Here is a 22,909-nt window from a genome sequence, read left to right on the forward strand (position 1 = left end):
TTCTCAGCAAACAATAATAATAAGACGCTTCAAAAAATATACAACAAATAAACAATCTGAATAGGCCTATATATTACAAAGATTCAATCAATCAATTAGTAACCTTCTGAAAAAGAAAGTGCCAGACTGAGATGGGTTTACTGGTGAATTCTACTAAACATTTGAGGAAGAAATTATCCCGCTCCTCTACAATCTGCTCCAGATGATAGAAAGAGAGGGAGTACTTCCTACTCATTTTATAGGACTAGCATTAACTGAGTGCCAAACCAAAGACATGATAAGAAGACCATAGACCAGTACGCTCATGAACATAGATGTAGAAATCCTCAACAAAATATTAGCAAATTGACTTCTACATTGTATAAAAAGAATTATACACCATGACCAAGTGGGACCTTTCTCAGGCATGCAAGGCTAGTTCAACATTTGAAAATGAGTTAAACCCATCACATCAACAAGCTAAAAAGGAAAATCACGTGATCATGTCAGGAAATGTAGAAAAAGCATTTGATAAAATCTAACACCTATTCGTAATAAAAACTGTCGACAAACTAGGAATAGAGAGGAACTTGATCAAAGACATCTACGAAAACGCTGCAGCTAACATGATATTCAAGCTGTCCTGCTAAGATGAGGAAACAAGGCGAAGATGTCCTCTCACCACGCCTTTCATCATCCTGAGAATCCCAGCCAATGCAGAAAGACGAGAAAAGGAAATAAAAGATTCACAGATTGGGAAGGAAGAAATAAAACCATCTTTCTTCACAGATGACACAATCATCTCTGTAGAAAACCTGAAAAAGTCAACAAAAAACCTGGAACTAGGAAGCTATTATAGTGAGGTTAAAGATCACACAGTTAATATACAAAAGTTAGACACTCTCCTATATACGAGCGAAGAACGAGTGAATTCGAAATTGAAAACACAAAACTGGCCTACTTCAGAGAGATTGCAGACCACGGCAATAAAGCGAATCTTGCAACAAAGAAAGTGGAACAAATTTTTTGGTTTCCCAGTGCATATAAAAGTCGTATTTACACGAAAATGGAGTCTATTAAGTGTGCAATAGCATTATGTCTAAAAAAAACAATGTACACGCCTTAATTAAAAGATACTTTATTGCTAAAAAATGCTAACCATCCTCTGAGCCTTCAGCGAGTCATAATCTTTTTGCTGGTGGAGGGTCTTGCCTTGACGTTGATGGCTGCTGACTGAGCAGGGCGGTGGTTGCTGGAGTGGGGGGGTGGTTGTGGCAACCTCCTAAAGTAAGACGACAATGAAGTTTGCTGCACTGACTGACTCTTCCTTTCATGAACGATTTCTCTGCAGCGTGTGGTGCTGTTTGATGGCATCTTACCCACAGCAGAACTTCTTTCAAAGTTGGAGTCAGCCCTCTCAACCCTGCTGCCGCTTTATCGACTGAGTTTATGTAAATTCTAAATCCTTGTCCTTTCAGCAGTCTTCCCAGCGTCTTCCCCAGGAGCAGATTCCATCTCAAGAAACCCCTTTCACTGCTCATCCACAAAGAGCAACTCCTCATCCGTTAGAGTATGACCATGAGATTGCAGCACTCAGTCCCATCTTCAGGCCCCACATCTAATTCCAGTTCTCTTGCTGTTTCCACCACATCTGCAGTGACTTCCTCCACTGACGTCTTGAGCCCTCAAAGTCGTCCATGAGGGCTGGAATCAACTTCCTCCAAACTCCCGTTCATGTTGATATTTTTGACCTCTCCCCATGAATCATGAATGTTCCTAATGGTGTCTAGAATGCTGAATGCTTTCCAGAAGGTTTTCAATTTACTTTGCCCAGATCCATCAGAGGAATCATTATCTATGGCAGCCACAGCCTTATAAAATGTATTTCTTAAATAATAAGACTTGAAAGTCGAAATTACTCCTTGATCCGTGGGCTGCAGAACGGATATTGTATGAGCAGGCATGAAAACAGTAATCTCACCGTGTATCTCCATCAGAGCTCTTGGGTGACCAAGCGAACTATCTACAAGCAGTAATATTTCAAAAAGAATCTTATTTTTCTGAGTAGCAGGTCTCAACAGTGGCCTTAAAATATTCAGTAAACCATGTTGTAAGGAGATGTGCTGCCATCCAGGCTTCGTTGTTCCATTTATAGAGCACAGGCAGAGTAGAGTTAGCATAATTCTGAAGGGCACGAGGATTTTCACAATGGTACATGAGCATTGGCTTCAACTTAAAGTCCCGAGCTGCATTAGCCCCCAACAAGAGAGTCAGCCTGTCCTTTGAAGCTTTGAAGCCAGGCAGTGACTCCTCTCTAGCTGTGAACGTCCTAGATGGCATCCTCTTCCAATATGAGGCTGTTGTGTCTCTATCGCACACGTGTTGTTCAGCGTAGCCACCTGCATTAATATCTTACTTAGATCTTCCGGGTAACTTGCTGCGGCGTCTACATCAGCACGTGCTGCTTCGCCTTTTGTGTTATGGGCACAGCTTCTCTCCTTAAACCTCGCGGACCTGCCTCCGCTGGCTGGTTCTTCAAACTTTCTTCTGCAGCTTCCTCCTCTCTCAGCCTTCAGAGATTGAAGACAGTCGGGGCCTGGCTCTGGGTTAGGCTTTGGCTTAAGGGAATGTTGTGGCTGGTTTGGTCTTCTGTCCAGACCACTCACACTTTCTCCGTTTCAGCAATAAGGCTGTCTTGCTTTCCTATCGTTCATGTGTTCACTGGAGCAGCACTTTTAATTTCCTTCCAGAACTTTTCCTTTGCATTCACAGCAGGCTGACTGTTTGGTGCAAGAGGCCCAGCTTTCAGCCCATCCCAGCTTTCGACATGCCTTCCTCATGAAGCTCAGTCACTTCTAGGTTTCAATTTAAGGTGAGAGACGTGCCACTCTTCCTTTCACTTGAACACTCAGAGGCCATTGTAGGGCTGTTAATTGGCTTATTTCAATATTGTTGTGTCTCAAGAAATAGGGAGCCCCAAGGAGAAGGAGAGAGAAGGGAAAAGGCTGGTCAGTGGAGCCGTCAGAACACACACAACGGTTATCAATTAAGTTCGCCGTCTTATATGAGCGTGGTTGGTGGTGCCCCAGACAATACAATAGAAACATCAAAGATCACTGATCGCAAATCACCATAACAAATATAATAAGAATGAAACAGTCTGAAATATCGCGAGAATTAGCAAAATGTGACACAGATACAAAGTGAGCAAATGCTGTTGGAAAAATGGCTCTAACACACCTGCTCAACACAGGGTTGCCACAAACCTTCAATTTGTAAAAAATGCACTATCTTCAAAGTTCAATAAGGTGAGGTATGTCCATACCATTTACATTAGCACCCCCAAAAATGAAATGCTTAGGTATAAATCTAACAAAATATGTACTAGATCTATATGAGGAAACTATAAAATTGTGATGAATGAAATCAAATAAGAACTAAATAAATGGAGAGATATTCCATGTTCATGGACAGGAAGACTCAGTATTGTCAAGATATCAGTTCTTCCCAACTTGATATATGGATTCAATGCAATCCCAATCAAAATCCAAGCAAGTTATTTGTGGTTATTGACAAATAGATTTTAAAGTTTATATTGAGTCAAAAGACCCAGAATAGCTAACAAAATATTGAAGCAGAAGAACAAAGCTCAAAGACTGATACTACCCGACTTCAAGACTTCCTATAAAGCTACAGTCATAAATACAGTGTGGTGTTAGCCAAAGAACAGACTAGAGAGCTCCAAAACAGACCCCCATAAATACAGTCAACTGAGCTTTGACAAAGGAGCACAGGCAATAGAATGAAGCAAAGACAGTCTTTTCAATACATGGAGCTGGAACAACTGGACATCCACATGCAAAAAGAAAAAAAAAGGGGCAGCCCTGGCAGCCTAGTGGTTAAGTTCAGTATGCTCCGCTACAGCAGCCTGGGTTTGGTTCCTGGGTTTGGTTCTACACCACTCATCTGTTAGTGGCCATACCATGGCAGTGGCTCACATACAAAAAAAGAGGAAGATTGGCAACAGATGTTAGCTCAGGGCAAATCTTCCCCAGCACAAAAAAAAAAGAAAAGAAAAAGTCTAGACACAGACTTTATACCCTTTACAAAAACTAACTCAAAATGGATCGTAAACCTAAGTGTAAAATGTAAAACCATAAAACTCATAGAAGATAACATAGCAGAAAATCTAGATAGTCTTGGGTATGGTGATGACTTTTTAGACACAATACTAAAGCCCCAATTCGTGAAAGAATTGATAATCTGGACTTCAACAAAATTTTAAAATTCTGCTTTATGAAAGGTAATGTCAAAAGAATGAGAAAACAAGCTAAAGACTGGGAGAAAATATTCGCAAAGTACATATCTGATAAAGGACTCAAAGTTTAAGAAAATGAACAACCTGATTAAAAAATGGGCCAAAGACATGAACAGACACCTCATCAAAGAAGATATACAGATGGCAAATAAGCACATGAAAAGATGCTCCACATCAGATGTCCTTAAGGAATTGCTGCTTAAAACAACAACAAGATAATACTATACATACCATGTCCAACGTCCAAAATGCAGAACACTGACAGGACCAAATGCCGGTGAGGAGGCGCAGCAACAGGAGCTCTCTTTCATTGCTGGGAGGAATGCAAAACGGCGCAGCCACTTTGGAAGACTTCGATGGTTTCTCACAGAACTAGACACACTCACACCACAGGATCCAGGAATCCTACTCCTTGGTATTAACCCAAAGCAGCTGAAAAATTATGTCCACTCAAAAACCTGCACACACATGTTTATGGCAGCTTTATTCGTAATTGCCAACACTTGGAAGCACCAAGATGCCCTTCAGTAGGTAATGGATCAGCAAACTGTGGTGCTTCCAAGCAGTGGAATATTATTCAGCGTTAAAAAGAAATGAGCTCCCCAGCCACAAAATGCCATGGAGGAACCTTAAAGGCACATCATTAGGTGAAGGAAGCCCGTCTGAAAAAGACTGTTTACTGAATGATTCCAAATATGTGACATTCTGGAAAAGGTGAGACTATGGAGACCATGAAAGGACCAGCGGTTGCCAGGCATTGGGGCAGGAGGGATGAACAGGCGGGCACAGAGGGTTTCAGGGCAGTGCAAACACTCTGTGTGAGACCATCACGATGCACACATATCATCACACATTTGTCCAAACCCACAGAATGTGCAGCACCGAGAATGAATCCTAATGCAAACTGTGGACTTTGGGTGCTTACGATGCATCAGTGTAGGTTCATTGATTGTAAAAAAAAAATGTGCCATTCTGAGGCAGGAAGTAGAGTATTGGGGGCAGAAGATATTTGGGAAATCTCTGTGCCTTCTGCTCCATTTTGCTGTGAACCTAAAACTGCTTTAAAAAATGAAGTCTCTTAAAAAATACATACAACAAATGAGCAGTGTGTGCCAGCACTGAAAGAAAGAGCGGCTGTGTTAGAGATGATGTAGCAAAAAATCCCAGGAACGCTCACAGCCAAGTTGTTCATATTAGCCAGGAACTGGGAATAAGCCACGTGTCCATCTGCAGGTGAGCAGATAAATACAACGGGGTCTGTCCATATTACGTGCATTAGATATCTATTGCTTCTATCACAAATTACTGCCAACAGAGTAGCTTAAAACAGACAAATTTATTTTCTTACAGTTCTGGAGGCCAGAATTCTGAAATGGATCTCACTCGCTAAAATCAACATATTGGCAGGGCTGCCTTCCTTTCTGGAGCTCTTAGAGAGAATCCTTTTCTTGCCTTTTCCAGCTCCTAAATGTCACCTTGGCCCCTTCCCATTTTCAAACCAGCAAGGCCAATCAAGCCTTTCTCACATCACATCACTCTTGATCCTCTTTCCTGCCTCCCTTCCATTTATAAGGGTCCTTGTGATTACATTGGGCCCAACTAGATAATCCAGGATAGTCTCCCCATCTCAAGGTCAGCTGGTTAGCAACCTTAATTCCATCTGCAACCTTGGTTTTCGCTTGCCAAGTAATATACTCTATTCATAGGTTCTGGGATTAGGACCTGGACATGTAAGGGGGGCTATTACATACCATAGAAATCTACTCAGCAATAAAAAGGAACAAACTCTTAACACAGCGACAGCACGATGAACCTCACAAACATCTTGCTGAGGCAGAGAAGCCAGGCACCGGAGAACACCCACTCTGTTAGTAACCTGAAGGGCTAGGACCTGCTGCATTAGGCATCTATCGCTGCGTAACAAATTGCCCCAAAACCTGGAGGCTTAATATGACACATATTTATCATTTCATGCTTTCTGTGCATCAGGAGCCCAAGCACAGCGAGGCTGGCTCCTCTGCGGGGTCCAGGTGGTGGCTGGGCTGCAGTCATCCCGAGACTGCACTCAGGGAAGGAGCTTGTCCAAGCTCCCTCACGTGCCTGTTGGCAGGGTTCAGTTCCTGGCTGGCTGTAGGCCAAAGGCCACCCTCATTCCCTTGCCATGGGGTCTTTGATGTGGCAGCTTGCTTTTTCAAAGTGTGCAAGCCAAAAACCCAGCAGAGAGAGTCTGCTGGCAAGATGGAAGTCGCAGTCTTTTGTACCCTAATCACAGAAGTGACATCCCATCCCACATTCCATTGGTTAGAAGCAAGTCGCTGGGTTCAGCCTGAGGTCAAGGTATTTGAGGAGGTAGGTGTCATGTGGGGCCATCTTAGAGGTCCTCTCATAAGGGCAACATCAGCCCGTTGAGTGCCTATGGCTGGGGAAGGGGAGGGAGTTGATATATATGGGCACGAGGAAACTTTTGGGGCGATGAAAATTTTCTCTATCTTGATTATGCTGGTCCTTACACAGGTGTGTAAATTTGCCAAACCTCATCAAACGACACACAAAAAACGGGTACATTTTGTGATATGTTAATTAAGCCTCAATAACAAAATATTATTTGGTGAATTTCGGATTTTTTACAGCTGACTTTGTCACTTGCCTCTGTACATCGACTGGGCGCATAAGCTTGTAGAGCAAGCCGGCTCCTGCCTGCCTGGATGACAGGACGGGGCATTGTTCATTCTTGGGCGGGGGGACTGGGGCAAGGCAGCTGAGGTGTCCAGGGCACAACATTTAGGGAGGTGCATGTGCGACCCCGAGGGTGAGCGCTTTCTCAAACTGCAAGCACTGGCGCCAGTGGGCCTCCCTTGGGCCCAGGCCTGTTCTCCGCCCAGCTCGCTGTGACTTGTGTGAGATGATCACTGCCCAGTCCCCCCAGTGAGGGCCAAGGGGAGCCCAGACCAGGAAGATGGACCCTTGGCCACAGAAGAGAACAGGAGGACACCACGACAGGCTGTTAAGCTACAGGCCTAAGCACTAGAGTGAGATCTGTGCTTCCAGCAGCCAGAGAGAGTAGAGGTGATGGGACCAAGGGAAGACGGCAAGGAGAGGTGCTCAAGTGAGATGAAACCTGGGTATGGGCGTCCAGCCCCTCCCGGATTCTGCCACAATGGCCAAGAGAACAGAAAAGAGAAATTAAGCCTGAATCCCTTCCTGGAAACCATGCAAACCTTCCTCCAGGAAGGACCAGCCCAACCAGTAAGCCAGAAGATGAATGGGAAGGAACCCAGCAGAACCCCAGACACCCCATCACTGCAATGAGCCAGAGGTGGCAGTGAGGGTCAGCCTTGCAGCAGTCAGGGCCACCAGAACAAGGCCAGCTGCAGAGGAGGTGCCCCAACCAGCAGGAAGTGCTTGCCAGTGCCGAGCTCTGGCTGAGGCGACACCTTGTGCAGCCTGAGTCTTGGCAGCCATGTTAGGCACCTGCCACTCAGACATGGAAATGAGACTCCACAGCTCAGGGGAAAACCAGGCTGCACAGCCACCTCCAGCCAAGGCTCCACCCTGACACTCCATTAAAATGGCACAACTCGTGTTAAGTCCCCAGGACTAGACTCACACTGACTTCCAGCTCTAAGGACAAGCCAACAGAAAAATGTCACCGGAAACATGAGAAAATACATTCATAAGGGGATGAGTTTGAGAGATCCAAGTATATGCAGATAGTGCAAGAGTTAGGAGAAACGTCTTAATTCCTCTCTCAAGAGGCTGCACCCCTGCCACCGGAGAGACCCATCTGGGCTCAGGAGAGTCCACAGGGGTTAAGACCACAACAAGGACCAGACACAACTGGCAATGAGGTCAGCAAAGGGGATGATGATAAGCTGGGGACAGCCCCCAGGACTCCAAGGAGATGAAATGACAGGGGAAAATCAGGACCCCAGGGAGAACGCGTGCAGGTGCTGCACGGAAGGAATTCCAGATGACAACAGACAGAAGGGAGGAGAAGCAGCAGCCAACTCAGAGGCGGACGAAAACTGCCCTGGACTGAAACAAAGGCGAGGGCCAAAGTGCAGGCAGACGGCTCACACTGGACCCTCCACGGGGTTTAAGAGTGGGAAGAAACAGCCACAACGCCAAAGCAGACAAAACAAGCAAAACACCAGGTACCTATAAAGGAGCCAGAGCCGAGCGTGCACGGCCCTTTTCCTCCAGAATCCCAAATGCAGGGCCTAGTGGAGCATCACTCTTGAGTTTGTGGGGTGAGAAGGGCCTCTGTTTCATTTTTCTTCTTTTTTTGTTGTGGAAAAATCCACATAATGTAAAATTTACCATCTTAACCATTTCAAAGTGTACCATTCAGGGGTATTAAGTGTTAATTCACATTGTTGTGCAGCCGTCACCCCCATCCATCCCCAGAACTCTGCTCATCTTGCAAAACTAAAGCTCTGTCCCCATTAAACACTAAGGCCCCATGCCCCTCCTCCAGCCCCAGCACCCACCCTTCTACTTTCTGTCTCTCTGGATTTGACAACTCCGAGTACCTCACATAAGTGGGATCACGTGGTATTTGTCCTTTTGCAACTGGCTTATTTCACTGTGCATGATGTCCTCAACGGTCATCCGCGTTGCAGCAGGTGGCAGAACTTCCTTCATGATTAAGGCTGGATAACATTCCGTTGTCTGGATACAGTGCATTTTGCTTATCCATTCATCCAATAACGGCCACTTGGGTTGCTTCCACATTTTAGCTATTATGAATAACGCTGCTATGAATGTGGGTGTACAAATATTTCTTCAAAACCCTGCTTTCAGTTCCTTTGGGTGTATACTCAGAAGTGGAGCTGCTGAATCGTGTGGTTCTTCTGTTTTAACTCTGAGTAAACCACCACGCTGGCTGACAGCAGCTGCGCCGTTTCACGTTCCCATCGACAGCATGAGGGGTTCCATCTTCTCCACGTCCTCCCCGGCGCTTGTTCTCGGGCTTTTCCAAAGTAGCCATCCTAATGGGTGTGAGGTGCTAGCTCGTTGGAGTTTTGATTTGCATTTGATTTACATTTCCCTAATTTTCATGTGCTTATTGGCCATTTGTGTATCTTCTTTGTAGAAATGTCTATTCAAGTCCTTTGCCCAGTTTTGAATTGGGTTTTTTCATTGTTGTTGAATTTTAAGAGTTATCTATATATTCTGGATATTAATACCTTAACAGATAAGTGATTTGCAAATATTTTCTCCCATTCCGTGGGTCGCCTTTTTAATCAGGGGATGGTGTTCTTTGATGCACAAAATTTTAAAATTTTCATGAAGTCCAATTTGTCTATTTTTGGTTGTTGTTGCCTGTGCCTTTGGTGTCAATAGCCAAGAAATCGCTGCCAAATCCAATGAAACTTTGGTCCTATGTTTTCCTATGAGTTTTATTGTTTTAGGCCTTACATTTAGGTCCTCGATCCATTTTGAGTCCATTTTTGTATATGGTGTTAGGTAAGGGTCCAACTTCATTGTTTTGCACGTGGATATCATTTCTTCAGCCCCATTTGTTGAAACGACTGTCCTTTCTCCATTGAATGGTCTTGGCACCCTTGACAGATTCATTTGACCGTCGATGCGAACATTTCTTTTTGGAGTGTCTATTCTATTTCATTGGCTTATCATTCTGTCTTTATGCCACTGCTACTCTGCTTCGATTACTGTAGCTTTGTAGTAAGTTTTGAAATCAGGAAGTATGAGTCCTCCAGTTTTGTTCTTTTTAAAGATTATTTTGTCTATTTGGGGTCCCTTGAGATTCCATATGAATTTTAGGATGGCTTTGCTATTTCTGGAATTTTGATAGGGATTCCATTGAACGTGTACACCGCTTTGAGTGGTATGGACATTTTAACAGCGTCATCTTCTAATCCATGCACATGGAGTGTGTCTCTGTTTCTTTACGTCTTCTTTAATTTCTTTCAACAATGTTTTGTAGTTTTCATTGTACAAGTCTTTCCCCTTCTTGGTTAATTTCTAAATACTTTCTTTTTCTTTTCTTTAATGCTATTGTAAATGGAATTCTTTCTGTGTTTCCCATTTCAGATTGTTCATTATTTGTGCACAGAAATGCAACTGATTTTGTTGACTTTGTGCCCTGCTGTTTCGTTGAATTCATTTGTGAATTTTAACGGCTTTGCTGTGGAGCCTTTAGGCTTTCCGAATGGAAGATCGCATCATCTGCGAACAGAGATGATTTTACTCCTTCCTTTCCAATTTAGATGCCTTTTCTTTCTTTTTCTTACTTAATTGCTCGGGCTAGAACTTCCAATACTATGTTAAATAGATGTGGTAAAGTGGGCATCCTCACCATGTCCCTGATCTTAGAGGAAAAGCTTTCAGTCTTTCACCATTGAGTGTGTTTGCTGTGGGGTTTTCATGTGTGGCTTTTATTACCTGGAGGGAGTTTCCTTCCATTCCTATTTTGTTGAGAGTTTTATCATAAACGGATGTTGAATTTCGTCAAATTCTTTTTATGCATCAGTTGAGATGATTGTGGTTTTCCTTCATTCCATTAATGTGGTGTATTACATTGATTTATTTTCATATGTTGAAACATCCTTGCATTCCAGGAATAAGTCCCACTTGGCCATGTTGTATAATCCTTTTAATATGTTCCTGAATTCTATATGCTAATATTTTGTTGAAGTTTTTTGCATGAATGTTCATAAGAGATATTGGTCTGCAGTTTCTTTTCTTACAGTGTCTCAGTCAAAAGTTTGTCAATTTTGTTGATCTTTTCAAAGAAGCAATTGTTTTTCTATTCTCTCTTTTGTTTTTCTCCTCTAATCTTTATTATTTCCTTCCTTCTGCTATCTTTGGGTTTAGTTTGTTCTTCTTTTTCTAGAAGTTTCTTAAGTTGTTAAGTCAGGTTGTTGATTTGAGGTTTTTTACATTTAAGTTTTTATAGTTGTAAATATCCCCCTTAGCATTGCTTTTACTGTGTCCCGTGGTTTTGGTATGTTGTTTTCGGTTTTTATTTGTAATTTTTGACTTCAATCTTTAATCTTTAATTTTTTTCTAATTTCTCTTGTGATTTCTTCTTTGATCCATTGGTTGTTTTAAACTGTTCTTTAATTTCCAAAATTTTGTTAATTTTCTAGTTTTACTTGTGTTATTGATTTCTAACTTCATCCAGTTGTCGACAGAGAAGGTACTTTGTATGACATCTATCTTTTTAAATCTATTGAGACTTAATTTGAGGCCTAACATACTGTCTGTGCCGAAAAGTGTCCCCCGTGCCCTGGAGAGGAGGTGCCTGCTGCTGTTGGGTACGGTGTTGTGTGTGTCCGTTACACCTAGTTGGTGTATTGTCATGTTTAAATCCTCTATTTCCTTACTTATCTTCTTTCTGGTTATTCTATCCCTTATTGCAAGGGGGGTATTGATGTCTCCAACTATCATTATTATTTTTAGCCTTTCACTCTCTTTTGTGAGGTACTCCTTTCGTTCATTAATTTTATTCATAAGCCCACTGAATTGTCTTTCTGAGTTTTCCTGTAACTCATTGAGTTCCCTCAAGACAGCTATTTTGAATTCTCTGTCAGTTAGATTCTGTGACTTCAAGTTTGGTTTCTCAAGAGTTGTCATTTTCTTTCGTGCTGCCGTGTCACTGTCATTCTTCCCAGTGCTTGACCAGTCAATCCTCTGCTGGCACATGTGTAGCAGCACCCCCATTTTTATTTGGGTGCAGCTTTGGTTACTTTGGTTCTGAGCTGCTTCTGGCTGTGTTGGAGAGCCTGTACTTTTCACCCTCCACTGCCTCTGCTCGAGCCATCATCAGTGTCCTCCTTGTACCGCTTGTGCCTCTGGGGTTGCTGGTGCCTTGCTGCGTATGATGTCACTGCAATCTCAGGTATTGTCACTGGGGCCACCAGGCTGCAAGCACTTCTGCTGCTTCCAGGGTCACCTGGGGCTCTTGTTCCCCCACTGGCTCTCCAGAGGCTCAGATCCTGCTGCCTGTGCACTACCTGTGCTGCTGCTCCCAGGTTGTCTGGGGCTGCTGGGGGCCCAGGGACTTGTGTGCAGCCCATGCTGCTGGTAGAGCCGGTGTTGGCATTGCCACCACTGGGGGATGGGTAACTGGTTCTGCTGTGGTTCCTGACGCTTCTGGTCATAGGTTCCACCCGCCAGCCCTGAGCAAGGTGGAAGGGGCTAAGAGGGAGAGATGATCTTTGCTCCTCGCTGGTGCAGCCTCTGGTCTCTGGTGTGAGCCAGCGTTTCGAAAACTCAGGTCAGGGCCCCTTGCTCCAGCTGGGAAAATCTGACTTTTGTTTACTGTCCCCACTGTTGGAAAGACGGGGCCACTGCTGGGGGAGGGAGAAGGGGGATGGGTCATCAGCTCTGCTCTGTGTCCTGAATTCTCAGGGTGTGTGCCACCTGCCAGTGCTGTCGGGGAGAGCAGGGGCTAAGCTGTGCCTGCCATTTCTGCCCCTGCAACCTCTGTTTGCAGGCACATATGCTAGTGTGAGGCTCTGTGCCTTGGATCCCCACTGCTGGGGGAGGGGAAGGGGCTCTCCCCTAGTCCCACTGCCTCCTGGGGGTATCGTCCACCCACCTTCAGGTGCATAGATGCGTGGATCTCTTAGTCATCATGTTGTGCTGTGTAGGGGATCCTCTCTTGGTCAGTGGATGTCTGACTGGTTGTAATTTAGAGGGGAGAGACAACGGGAACAACTCACTCCGCCATGATGCTGACGTCACTCCTCCAACTATTACTGTAGAACTGTTTCTCCCTTCCATTCTGTCAGGTTTTGCTCCATATATTTTGCTGGTCCATCATCGGGTGTGTAAGCATTTGTAATTGTTGTGTCTTATTGCTGTACTAAGCCTTTTATTTTCTCTTCCAACCTTTTCTGATTTAAAGTCTGTCTGATAATACTATTGCCACCTGTTCTCTTTTGGTTACTATTTGCATGGAATATCTTTTTCCACCTTTTCACTTGGAACTTGTTTGTGTCTTTGGATCTCAAGTTGTTACCAATTTCACTCTGGTGGGACTCGAACCCACAATCGGATGTCAATTCTGTTACCAATTTACCCTGACTCCAGTGGGACTCAAACCCACAATCTGTCCCCTCCTCAGAGGGTCCTTTTTCTGTTCAGTGTTGCAAATTTGAAACAAGACCGAAGCTGAGCACTCAACAGCACAAGCTTTATTCAATGGCCAAAGAATGGAGAAGCAGGAACAAAGCTCACAAATCAGCCTCTCAGCTCTCGGGGCAATTAAGCAACCGTTAGAAGGGGTCAAGGTAGCAAAGAGGAGGAATATTCAGAGTTATTAAGGGAAATGGGCAGGCTTTTCTGGGAAACGGGGTGCCACCTCTTTTCCTCCCTTATTTGGTCTGGGGTTTCCTGACATGGCTGGGGGTGGGTGTGTCGTGATGTGTTACAATGAGCGTATAATGAGCTGCAGGCTCTATGTCAGCTCAAGTCAGACCACCACATTGCCTTCAATCAGTTTTAACTGGTTTTGACCATGTGTCTCAGCCATCTTCTTCTTCCTCTTTGTGGTTTCTGGTGAGCTACAGATAACATACTGGGCTTGTTCTGAGCAGGGTTGTGGTTAATATCTTACAGGGCTGGTGGGCCCAGGAACCAAGGGAGTCTCGTGTGGACAACAAATCGTTGGACCATGCTTTCTAGCCATTCTGCCAATCTCTGTCTTCTGATTGGAGAGTTTAACTCATTTACATTTAAAGTAATTACTGATAAGGAGGGACTTCTGTCATTGTGCTACTTGTTTTCTATATGCCCTACAGCTTTTTTTGTCCCTCATTTCCTGCATTACTGTCTTCTTTTGTGTTTGATTTTTTTTTTGTAGCAGAATGTTTAAACTCCTTTCTTAGTTGCTTTTGTGTATGTTCTATAGCGATTTTCTTGGTGGTTACCATGGAGATTACATTTAATATTCTAAAGTTGTAACACTCTAATTTGAATCTATACCACCTTAACTTCAGTGGCATACAAAAACTCTGCTCCTTTACAGATCTGTCCCCACTCCTTTTTGTTGCTGATGTCACAAAATTACATCTTCATATATTCTGTGCCCCAAACATAAACTAAAATTCTTTTAAATGCATTAGTCTCTTAAATTATGTAAAAAACAAGATTTGGAGTTACAAACAAAAAAGTCACTGATATTAGCTTTTACACTAATTATTTTTTTGTCTTTAAATGTATTAGTCTCTTAAATCATGTAGAAAAAAGTACAGTCATAAACCAGTGTTTCATTTATACTAACTTTTATAATTGCCCGTGTATTTACCTTTATTGGGGTCTTCATTTCATCATACAGCTTTGACTATCTATGTCCTATCTAGCTAGCTAGCTAGCCTACCCATCTATCAACTATCTAGCGTCCTTGCATTTCACTTTGCAGGGCGCCCCTGAGCATTTCTTGCACGGCAGGTCTAGTGGTCATGAACTCCCTCAGCTTTTATCTGGGAATGTCTTAACTTTTCCCTCACTTTTGAAGGGCAGTTTTACCAGATAGAGAATTCTTGGTTGACAGGACTTTTTCCTCTGAGCACTCTGAATATGTTGGCCCACTGTCTCCTGGCCTCCAAAGTTTCTGGTGAGAAATCTGCGGATCATCTTATTGAGGATCTTCTGTATGTAATGATTTGCTTCTTGCTTGCTTTCAAGATTCTTTGCCTTTTACTTGTGATTATCCTGCGATAGTTTGATTATAACGTGTCTCAGTGTGAGTCTCTTTGATTTCCTCCTACTTAGAGCTCCTTGAGCTTTTTGAATGTTTATATTCATGTCTTTCATCCAATCTAGGAAGTTTTCAGCCATTAAGTCTTCAAATGTTCTCTCTGCCCTTTCCCTCTCTCTCCTGAGACCCCACAGTGCGTATCTGATGCATCGCTTGATGGTGCCCACAGGTCCCTTAGGCTCTGCTTCCTTTTCTTCAGTCTTTTTCTTCCTGTTCACAGACTTGATAATTTCCATTGTCCTATCTTCAAAATCGTTGATTCTTTCTTCTCCTTGCTCAAATCTACCTTTGAACCCCTCTAGTGAAATTTTCATTTCAATTATTGTACTTTTTTCAACTCTAGAAATTTTTTGGTTTCCTTTTAGGTTTTTTATCTCTTTATTGATATTTCCATTTTCTTCACACATTGTTTTCTTGACTTTCTCCACATTTTCCTTTAGTTCTTTGAGCATCTTTAAAACAGTTGTTTTAAAGTCTTTGTAGTATATTGCCATCCTGTTTTTTTAAGGAACAGTTTCTGTTGATTCTTTTTTCCCTCTGAATGGGTCATACTTTCCTGTTTGTTTATATACCTTGTGATTTTTTTTAACACTGAACATTTGAATCTAATAATGTAACTCTGGAAATCAGATTTTCTCCCTACCAGAGTATTTCCTATTTATTGTTGTTGTTATTGTTTTTTCTTATTTGAATGTTGCAGGCCATCTCTGCTGTAAACTTAAGTTCTTCTTAGGTCTTTTTCAAGCCTTTCCCCAGGCGTGCATGGTCACATTATAATTTTCCCTGTATGTGCAGTTATTTTTGAATGTCCTAGGTCTTTAACGTCTGGCTCTCAGAAGGGGAAAAAGCAAAAAATGAAGGGAGGGGGAAAAGAGCACCAGTCCTTTAAATCCCCCGGAAGTCACTTCAGCCAGAGGGGGAGAGGCTTGCAACAATGGGGATGGTGCAACAATGCCTGCCTGCCTGTTCGTCTGAACCTCTGTAATCAGAAGCAGCAACCAGGGATCAGAGAGCACAGATCCCTGGTATTTAGAGGACAGGGCCCTTTTTGCCCACTCCAGCTCCTTGAGCTGTGCACAACCTGCTCCAGGAACACATGCAAAGCTGCCTGCCACCAGCTGAGAGGTTGGGGAAGGGGAGCCTACTGTGCTAAGAGCTGAAATTGACCAAAATTAACTGCCATTTACCAGTTCAGCCTTCCCCTGGAAGGTGTAAGCCTTCCATAGACCCCAGAGTTCCAAAATGGTTCCATCAGCCAGATTCTGCCAGTGTAACTGTCGTCTAGGTGGAGACAGATTCTCAGTGCTTCCTACTCCTCCGTCAAAATATTCTTCAAAATATTTTATTTTTGTTCTTTTTGCTGCTATGTCTGCAGGAATATGGTAACTCTTTCTCTTCTGCTTGGCCTTTTGAATGACCCTTATTTACATTTGGTGGTGCTTGCTTTTCTTTTTTTTAACACTCGTCTAGGAAACTTTCTGGTTATACACCTCCAGGTATTTATAAAGGGGTCCTCTTTTTGTAACCTTTTAAAAATTTTTTTATAATTTCTCCAATTCAATCCAATAGCTCCAGGAAAATTTCAAACATATAAACATATACAAAACCAGACAGAATAGTATAATGAGCCCCCAAGGCCCCATCACTAGCTTCAGCAGTGAGCAACTCACAGCCAAGCTCCTTTCACTGAGACCCCACCCACTTCCCCATCTCCTGTATTTTGATGCAAATTCCAGGCACTGTATCATTTCATCTGTAAATATTTCAGTAGGTATCTCTAAAAAGATAAGGGCTCTTTAACATAGCCACAATGCCATCATCACATCTTTAAAAAAAAAAAAAACAGTAACCCTGAACATAGATTATCCATAACCCATAAATAGTTGGAGTTTCTAAACTTAGTTTGAATTAGAATCCAAACAAGATCACACTTTGCAGCTGGTTGTGTCTTTAAATCCCTTTTGATCTATAGGTTCCCTCTCCCTCTGGTCCCCTTGCAGTCCAGTTGTTAAAGAATCCAGGCCCCTCTGCTGGCAGTGGACTGCTCCTCAGACTGTGTACACTGGACTCCCCGGGGACCTTGTTAAATAGAGGCTCTGACTGGGCAGGCCCCGGGGAAGGCCCAGACTCTGCATCTTTGACAAATGCGCAGCTGCGCAGCTGACACACACACTGGTCTGCAGACCAGTGCTGAGCAATGTGTCCCTCGTGCCTCTGCATTTCCAGTAAATTGGCAATGGGATCTATCTGAGAAGAAAAGATGGTGACCCAACAATTTTATATTTAAAGAGAACTAGTTGGGGAAAAGGTATATGTCTCAATTACCAGCGAAGAAACAGAACCACCCCACTACCACTGCCCAGTCCAAAGGAGGGCAAAGGCACACGGCTGCGCCGGCTGTGGAATCACACTCACCAGCTAAGGTGTTGAAAGCGAAGGAAGTATGGTATTGAAGAAGAAGTTAAAGCCGAATGCAATCATGTACCGTTCAGATGTACCACCGACCCCAAAGGCATACGCCCCTGCAGTGGGCATTCAGGGATGGAAGGGGGGCCTGATGCCAGGAGGTGCTCTCAGATGGCATCCCAGGCTCCCTTCATGCACCCCAGCAGTGCCCAGGCAGGTGGGGTGTGTGTGAGCTACATGTGGCCTCTCTGGCATCAGCCTCTGAGCATCAGCTCCAGAAAGCCGGCCACCATCTCAGCACCCCTCTCACAGGCTTCTGGCCTCAGCCCTTAGCCCCAAAGCCATGGGGTGCAGCCTGGGGGCCTGTGGCCTGCACCCCTGTGGTGGTGCATGTGACAGGCCATGGAACCCCTGTGGGGAAAGGAGTACATCCCATGGCGCTTTGCTTGTGATGGAGAAAATGTCAGTAGGCTCTATCAACAAATGGGGAGAAAGCCACAAAATCATCATGGGGGCAGGGAGCACCTCTGGGCCTCCAGGGCACTGCTCTGCTGGTGGAGTGGCCAGATGTCCATGTGGAACTTGCACACAGCTGCCTGCACTGGGTGAACCCATGACAGCCCTAGAGCGAGTATTCCCACTCAGGAAACCCCAATATACAATGGTCACTGTCTGCCATGATCATGAAAGGTTTTTGTTTCTTTTTTCTGCTGAGGAAGATTCTCCCTGAGGTAACATCTGCTACCAATCTTTTTTTTTTTTTTTGTATGTGAGCTGCCGCCACAGCATGGCCACTGACAGACGAGTGGCATAGGTGCACACCTGGAAACCGAACCCAGCCCACTAAAGTGGAGCACACCAAACTCAACCAGTAACCACCAGCTGGCCCAAAAGATTTTTTATTATTATTTTTATTATTTTATTTAAAAGTTGTTTGTTGCAATTCTATTTGTAAATATATATACCCAAGAGAATTGAAAACATGTCCTCACAAAGGCTTGTCTGAGAATGTACACAGCACCATTATTCCCAAGAGCCAAAAGGCAGAAACCAGCCAGATGCCCATCAGCATCAGCAAAGCGTGGGCTACACACGCTCACAAAAAGGGAGGAAGTTCTGATACGTGCCACAGCATAGACGGATCTTGACAGCACACTGAAGCACAGCCCGACACAGAAGGCCACATGTTGTATGACTCCATGTTCATGAGCTGTCCAGGAGACAAAAAGGAGGGAGGAGGAGGACAGGCAGTGACCAGGAACGGGTACCGGGTTTCTCTCAGGGTGATGAAAACGTTCTAAAATTACATTATGATAATGGCTGTATACTAAAAACTACTCAATTGTACATTTTAAAAAATTTTATCACACGTAACTATACCTGAATAAAGTTATTTTTTTTTAGCGTTGATCGTTAAAGATCTTAAATGTTCCACCAGCATGTCTGACCCCTGGGCATGCAGACACTTTGCAGTCATGGTCCTTTAGCCCTCAGGACAGTGGCCCGGGGTTCAGGCTCAGAGAAGTGAGGTGCCCCAGGCCACGCTGAGTGGGCAGGGCCCTGCCGGTCCCCCATCCAGGGACAGGGAGGTCAACCAGCTGAAGCAGTGGATCACCACGCTGATGATGTCCATCACCAAGGAGGAGGAGACAGCCGCCGAGCTGGAGCTCAAAGCCCGAGTCTTCCACTTCGGCGAGTACAAGGGTGCTCAGGAGGTAGGCCCCCGGATGGCAGCCAGCGGGCGGTGGGCAGATGGAGTGGGGGTGGGCAGAGACCAGGGGAGACGCCCGATCACAGGCACCTGCTGAGAGGAGGCCTGGGGCCCGGAGCTCCGACAGCAGGAGAACAGGGCTCTGGGGCTGCATGTGGCCTCTCGCCACCTGCCAGGCTCTGTGGGCCTGACCAAGGGGCACTGGCTGGAAAAGGCCCTTGGTCCCCAAACCGGAGCCCTGCCGTGTATTTACACCCTGTGGCCCTGTGCCCAACATACCTCCTCCATCCCTTTGTTCTTTCATTCAACAAATATGCCTGCTTCTTAAACACATACAATGTATCTAGAAGGCGACCTTGCTGGGAGGAAGACACCCACGTCCCCAGGCCACGCTGGGCGGGTGAGAACTCTGAAGGCACAGAAGGCCAGGGATGTTTCCAGTAGCGGGACTGGGCCTCAGCGCACACCCTTCCTGACAACGTGCTGGGGGCCATGTGCGTGGACCCAGCTTCCTAATTCACTCAAATGACTGTCGAGCACCTACTGTGTACAGGCACTGGGCCGGGAACACAGGCTGCGACAACAAGCAGGCCAGTGTGTTTCCACCTCCTGCTGGACTTCACTGGGCACTGGCTGCGCCCCAGGCCTGGCCAGAGGCTCTTTCTGTTCCTTATTTAATCCTCATGCCCCTCATGTGGCAGGGATGTTAACTGTTTTCTGAATGTCAGAACAGGCTCACAGAGGGGAGTTCCTTGGCCCAGAGCCACACAAAAAGTATGTCGCAGGATGTGGTCCTGTGGGGAGCTGAGGTCAGTGCAGGGGCAGAACAGGGAGGACTCTCCAGAGGAGGGGACTGGGCCTCAGTGGGCCACTGAGGCAGCTAACGGAGGAGCTGAGGCGCAGGTGGGAGCCTCAGTGGAGGCTGGAGCCCAGTATCTGGCTGACCACAGGAGGGCGAGGGCATCAGGCAGCTCTGGCCAAGGAAAAATCCTGCCGTCCAACTTCTGTGTCCCCCATGCTTCCCGAGCCCCCTCTGTGTGCCGTGTAGGCCCTGGGAGGTCAGCCAGGTGGCGGCGAGGGCCCTGGGTCTGACAGGCTGTGGAGCAGGGGCGGGCCCAGGCCTGACAGACCCCCTGGAGGCTGTCTGCCTCGCAGGACAAGCTGCTGGAGAGCCTGAACCACAAGGTGCTGGACGTGTACCGGCAGTGCGTCGGCACCCAGCAGGAGTCCAACCTGGGCACTGTGCAGATGCTGACCGTCATCGAGCACCAGCTGGACGAGCTGCTTGAGAACCTGGAGCGTGTGCCCCAGGCCAAGATCGAGCAGGCCGAGAAGGCCAAGGAGAAGGAGCGGCGCCTGAAGTAAGGGCCCTCACACCAGGGGAGGTCAGACACGGTCCTGCCCTCAGAGAGCCCCCTCGCCAGCGGGGGCAGGAACTGGGGCTCCACGCTGGGAGAGACCGAAGCCAGGGGTCTGCAGGGATCCAGAGGGGGCACCCAACTCAGACCCAGTGAGGGAAGCTCCTCTTCTGGAGTGAGGGACGATGCGGAGTCAGGGAGCCCACGAGCCAAAGTCAGGGTGTGGCCAGCACAGCCTCACCCTTGAGGACAAGGGACAGCAACAGCCGTCTTCCTGGCTGGATTGGAGGGAAAGAGGTTGGCACTGCCAGAGGCCAGGGGAGGGAGGGTACAGACTCAGGGAGCAGCTAAGGGGAGCGCAGAGTTTAGTGCTGGGGGCAGGCAGGCAGAGCTGGCAGTGTCAGAATGCTGGATGCGGGTGGCATGGGCCTGTCCCCCAAGAAGAGGCCCACCCCGGGCCCAATGGGGTGCAGATGAGTCCCGGGGCTGAGGCTCCTCTGGCCTGTGGGCTGCCTGGCTCATTCACTTGTGTGTAGAGCCCTTAGACCCAGCCATCCGGCTCTCCCGCAGGCACAGGGCCTCTTCCTCTGTGTCCCCAGTACCCTGCTCGGAGCAGGCACTGGGCAAAGGTTTGATGACCACAAGTATAGATAGGAAGGAGACAGAACTCCTGACCTTCTTGGGGGCTGGGCCTTCACAGGTGACAATGAGGGAGCCCTGGGCAGTGGATCGGTGATCAGGAACTTGGGCCTCCTGGGGGTACAAGCTGATGAACCTCAGATGGTCTCCCACAGAAGCCCAGAGCTGGGACCCCTAAGAAGCAGGGGCAGAAGCAAGGCCCCAAGCTGGAGGGAAGGGTGGAAAGGAATGGGGAGTTTTCTCAGAAGAGGGAGGGCGAGGGCTGACTGAGGGCTGCGTGGGAAGGAGCTGGGAAGGGGATGTGGCAACCTCCCCAGGCCCCCCAGTCCTTAATCCGTCTCTTGCTGCCACTGCCACCCAGACTCCGGGAAGAGAAGGTCAAGATGCAGAAGCAGCTTCAGGAAGAGCGTCTACAGCGGGCCCGGGCTCGGGCCCAGGCCGAGATCAAGAAGAAGGTGGGCAGGGTGGCCCTGGGGAGTCCCTGCTGGGGAAGGGTCCCACCAGCAGGCACCACAGGCCTGGGAGGGGCTCAGGGCCTGCAGTGAACCTGGCTCGTCCCCTTTGCAGACGCTACTGCAGAGACTCTGGGGTAGGGATGGGGCCATTAGGGTGGAGCATGGTCTCCGCTGCCCCCAGGGCTGCCCTCCCTCTTGGACTGCCTCCTCCAGACGCCTTCCTCTGGGGATGCTGACCCTCCTGCACACACACTCCTGGTCAGTTACTGGCCCGGCTGTGCCCTCCAGCCCTGCCCAGGTACAGGCTTCAGCTCAGAGCTGGCACGAACAGCTCAGCCCCCAGGGTCCCACAGCATCACCTACACTGCAGCCAGACTCCAGGCCACTCTCATCACCTGTCACTAGGGGTCCCCCTGACTGCTGTGTCCTAAGGCCTCCACCCAACAGCCAATAGGCTGGAGCAGCCCCTTGCCTTCTGGCCCTGGCAACAGGAGGTGTATCCCTTAAGCAGGCCTGAGCCTCGAAACGGCCCCCAATGGACAAAGGAGGCCAACGGGCTTTCCTTTGAACGATCGGCACTCTCCACACTGCCACGTGGGGAACCGCGGACACTGCAGGGTCTCCTCCAGAGTCCCCACAGCAAGAGACGGGCTTCCTCTGTTCAGCCTGCAGCCCCGATCTGTGTTCCCAGGCGCCCCTTTCCAGACACACATCTAGGGGCTGGCACCCCAGGGAACAGGCTTTGTAAATGTGGGAGAGACTCACACTCCTGGGTCATTTCAGGGCAACTCCAGCCCTTGGCCCTCCAGCTGACCAGGAGTGACCAGAGAGGGTGGGACAGTCCACAGGGACCCCCAGTCCAGCTCAGCAGCTCCTGGCCACCTGGGACAGGGTGTCTGACAGCTCGGCGTGTCGGCGGCAGCCTGGCGCAGGGAGCCACGGAGCACAGGCTCACAGGGCTCACTTCCTCCACAGAGAGGCAGAAGACTGGTGTGCCGCTCCCGGCCCCCGGCTCTGAAAACCAAGAAGGAGCCTGAGCACGTGCTGATGGACAAGGACAAGGAGGAGCAGCTGTTCTTCTTCACCTAGCCTGCCGGGCCGCCGGCCTGGCTCACGGCGCAGGAGACACGACGGCAGGAAGCAGAGACAGGCTGCGCCCCAGGCCTCCTGCTGTACGTTTCCCTACTCCCCTGAAATAAACTCCATGTCTCTCTGGTGTCTTGAAGGCCTCTTTAAGGAGGCAGACGCTGTTTCCAAATGGCTTTAGTCACTTAACCCTAAGCAAAGGCTTGAGGGAAGGGGCCCATCTTG

At 47.1% G+C, this 22,909-nt stretch overlaps 1 protein-coding gene across 7 annotated transcripts in view; it reads left to right on the forward strand.

The window, feature by feature from the left end:
* The window catches only part of CFAP100 (cilia and flagella associated protein 100), a 66,026-nt gene extending 43,212 nt beyond the window's left edge, over positions 1-22,814 (forward strand). For 6 of the 7 annotated variants that reach the window (XM_070576424.1, XM_070576426.1, XM_070576427.1 and 3 more), the window contains 4 exons: positions 19,015-19,150; positions 20,302-20,507; positions 21,505-21,598; positions 22,574-22,814. In XM_070576424.1, the coding sequence (XP_070432525.1) occupies positions 19,015-19,150; positions 20,302-20,507; positions 21,505-21,598; positions 22,574-22,687 (550 nt within the window). In that variant the 3' untranslated portion in view covers positions 22,688-22,814. Of the gene's footprint in view, positions 1-1,330; positions 2,097-19,014; positions 19,151-20,301; positions 20,508-21,504; positions 21,599-22,573 lie in introns of those variants that run through there. The other variant, XM_070576431.1, reaches the window with a different exon arrangement.
* The last annotated feature ends 95 nt before the right edge of the window (positions 22,815-22,909 follow it).

Source organism: Equus przewalskii, chromosome 15, assembly GCF_037783145.1.
Source record: "Equus przewalskii isolate Varuska chromosome 15, EquPr2, whole genome shotgun sequence".
In the NCBI taxonomy this organism is placed as follows: Eukaryota; Metazoa; Chordata; class Mammalia; order Perissodactyla; family Equidae; genus Equus; species Equus przewalskii.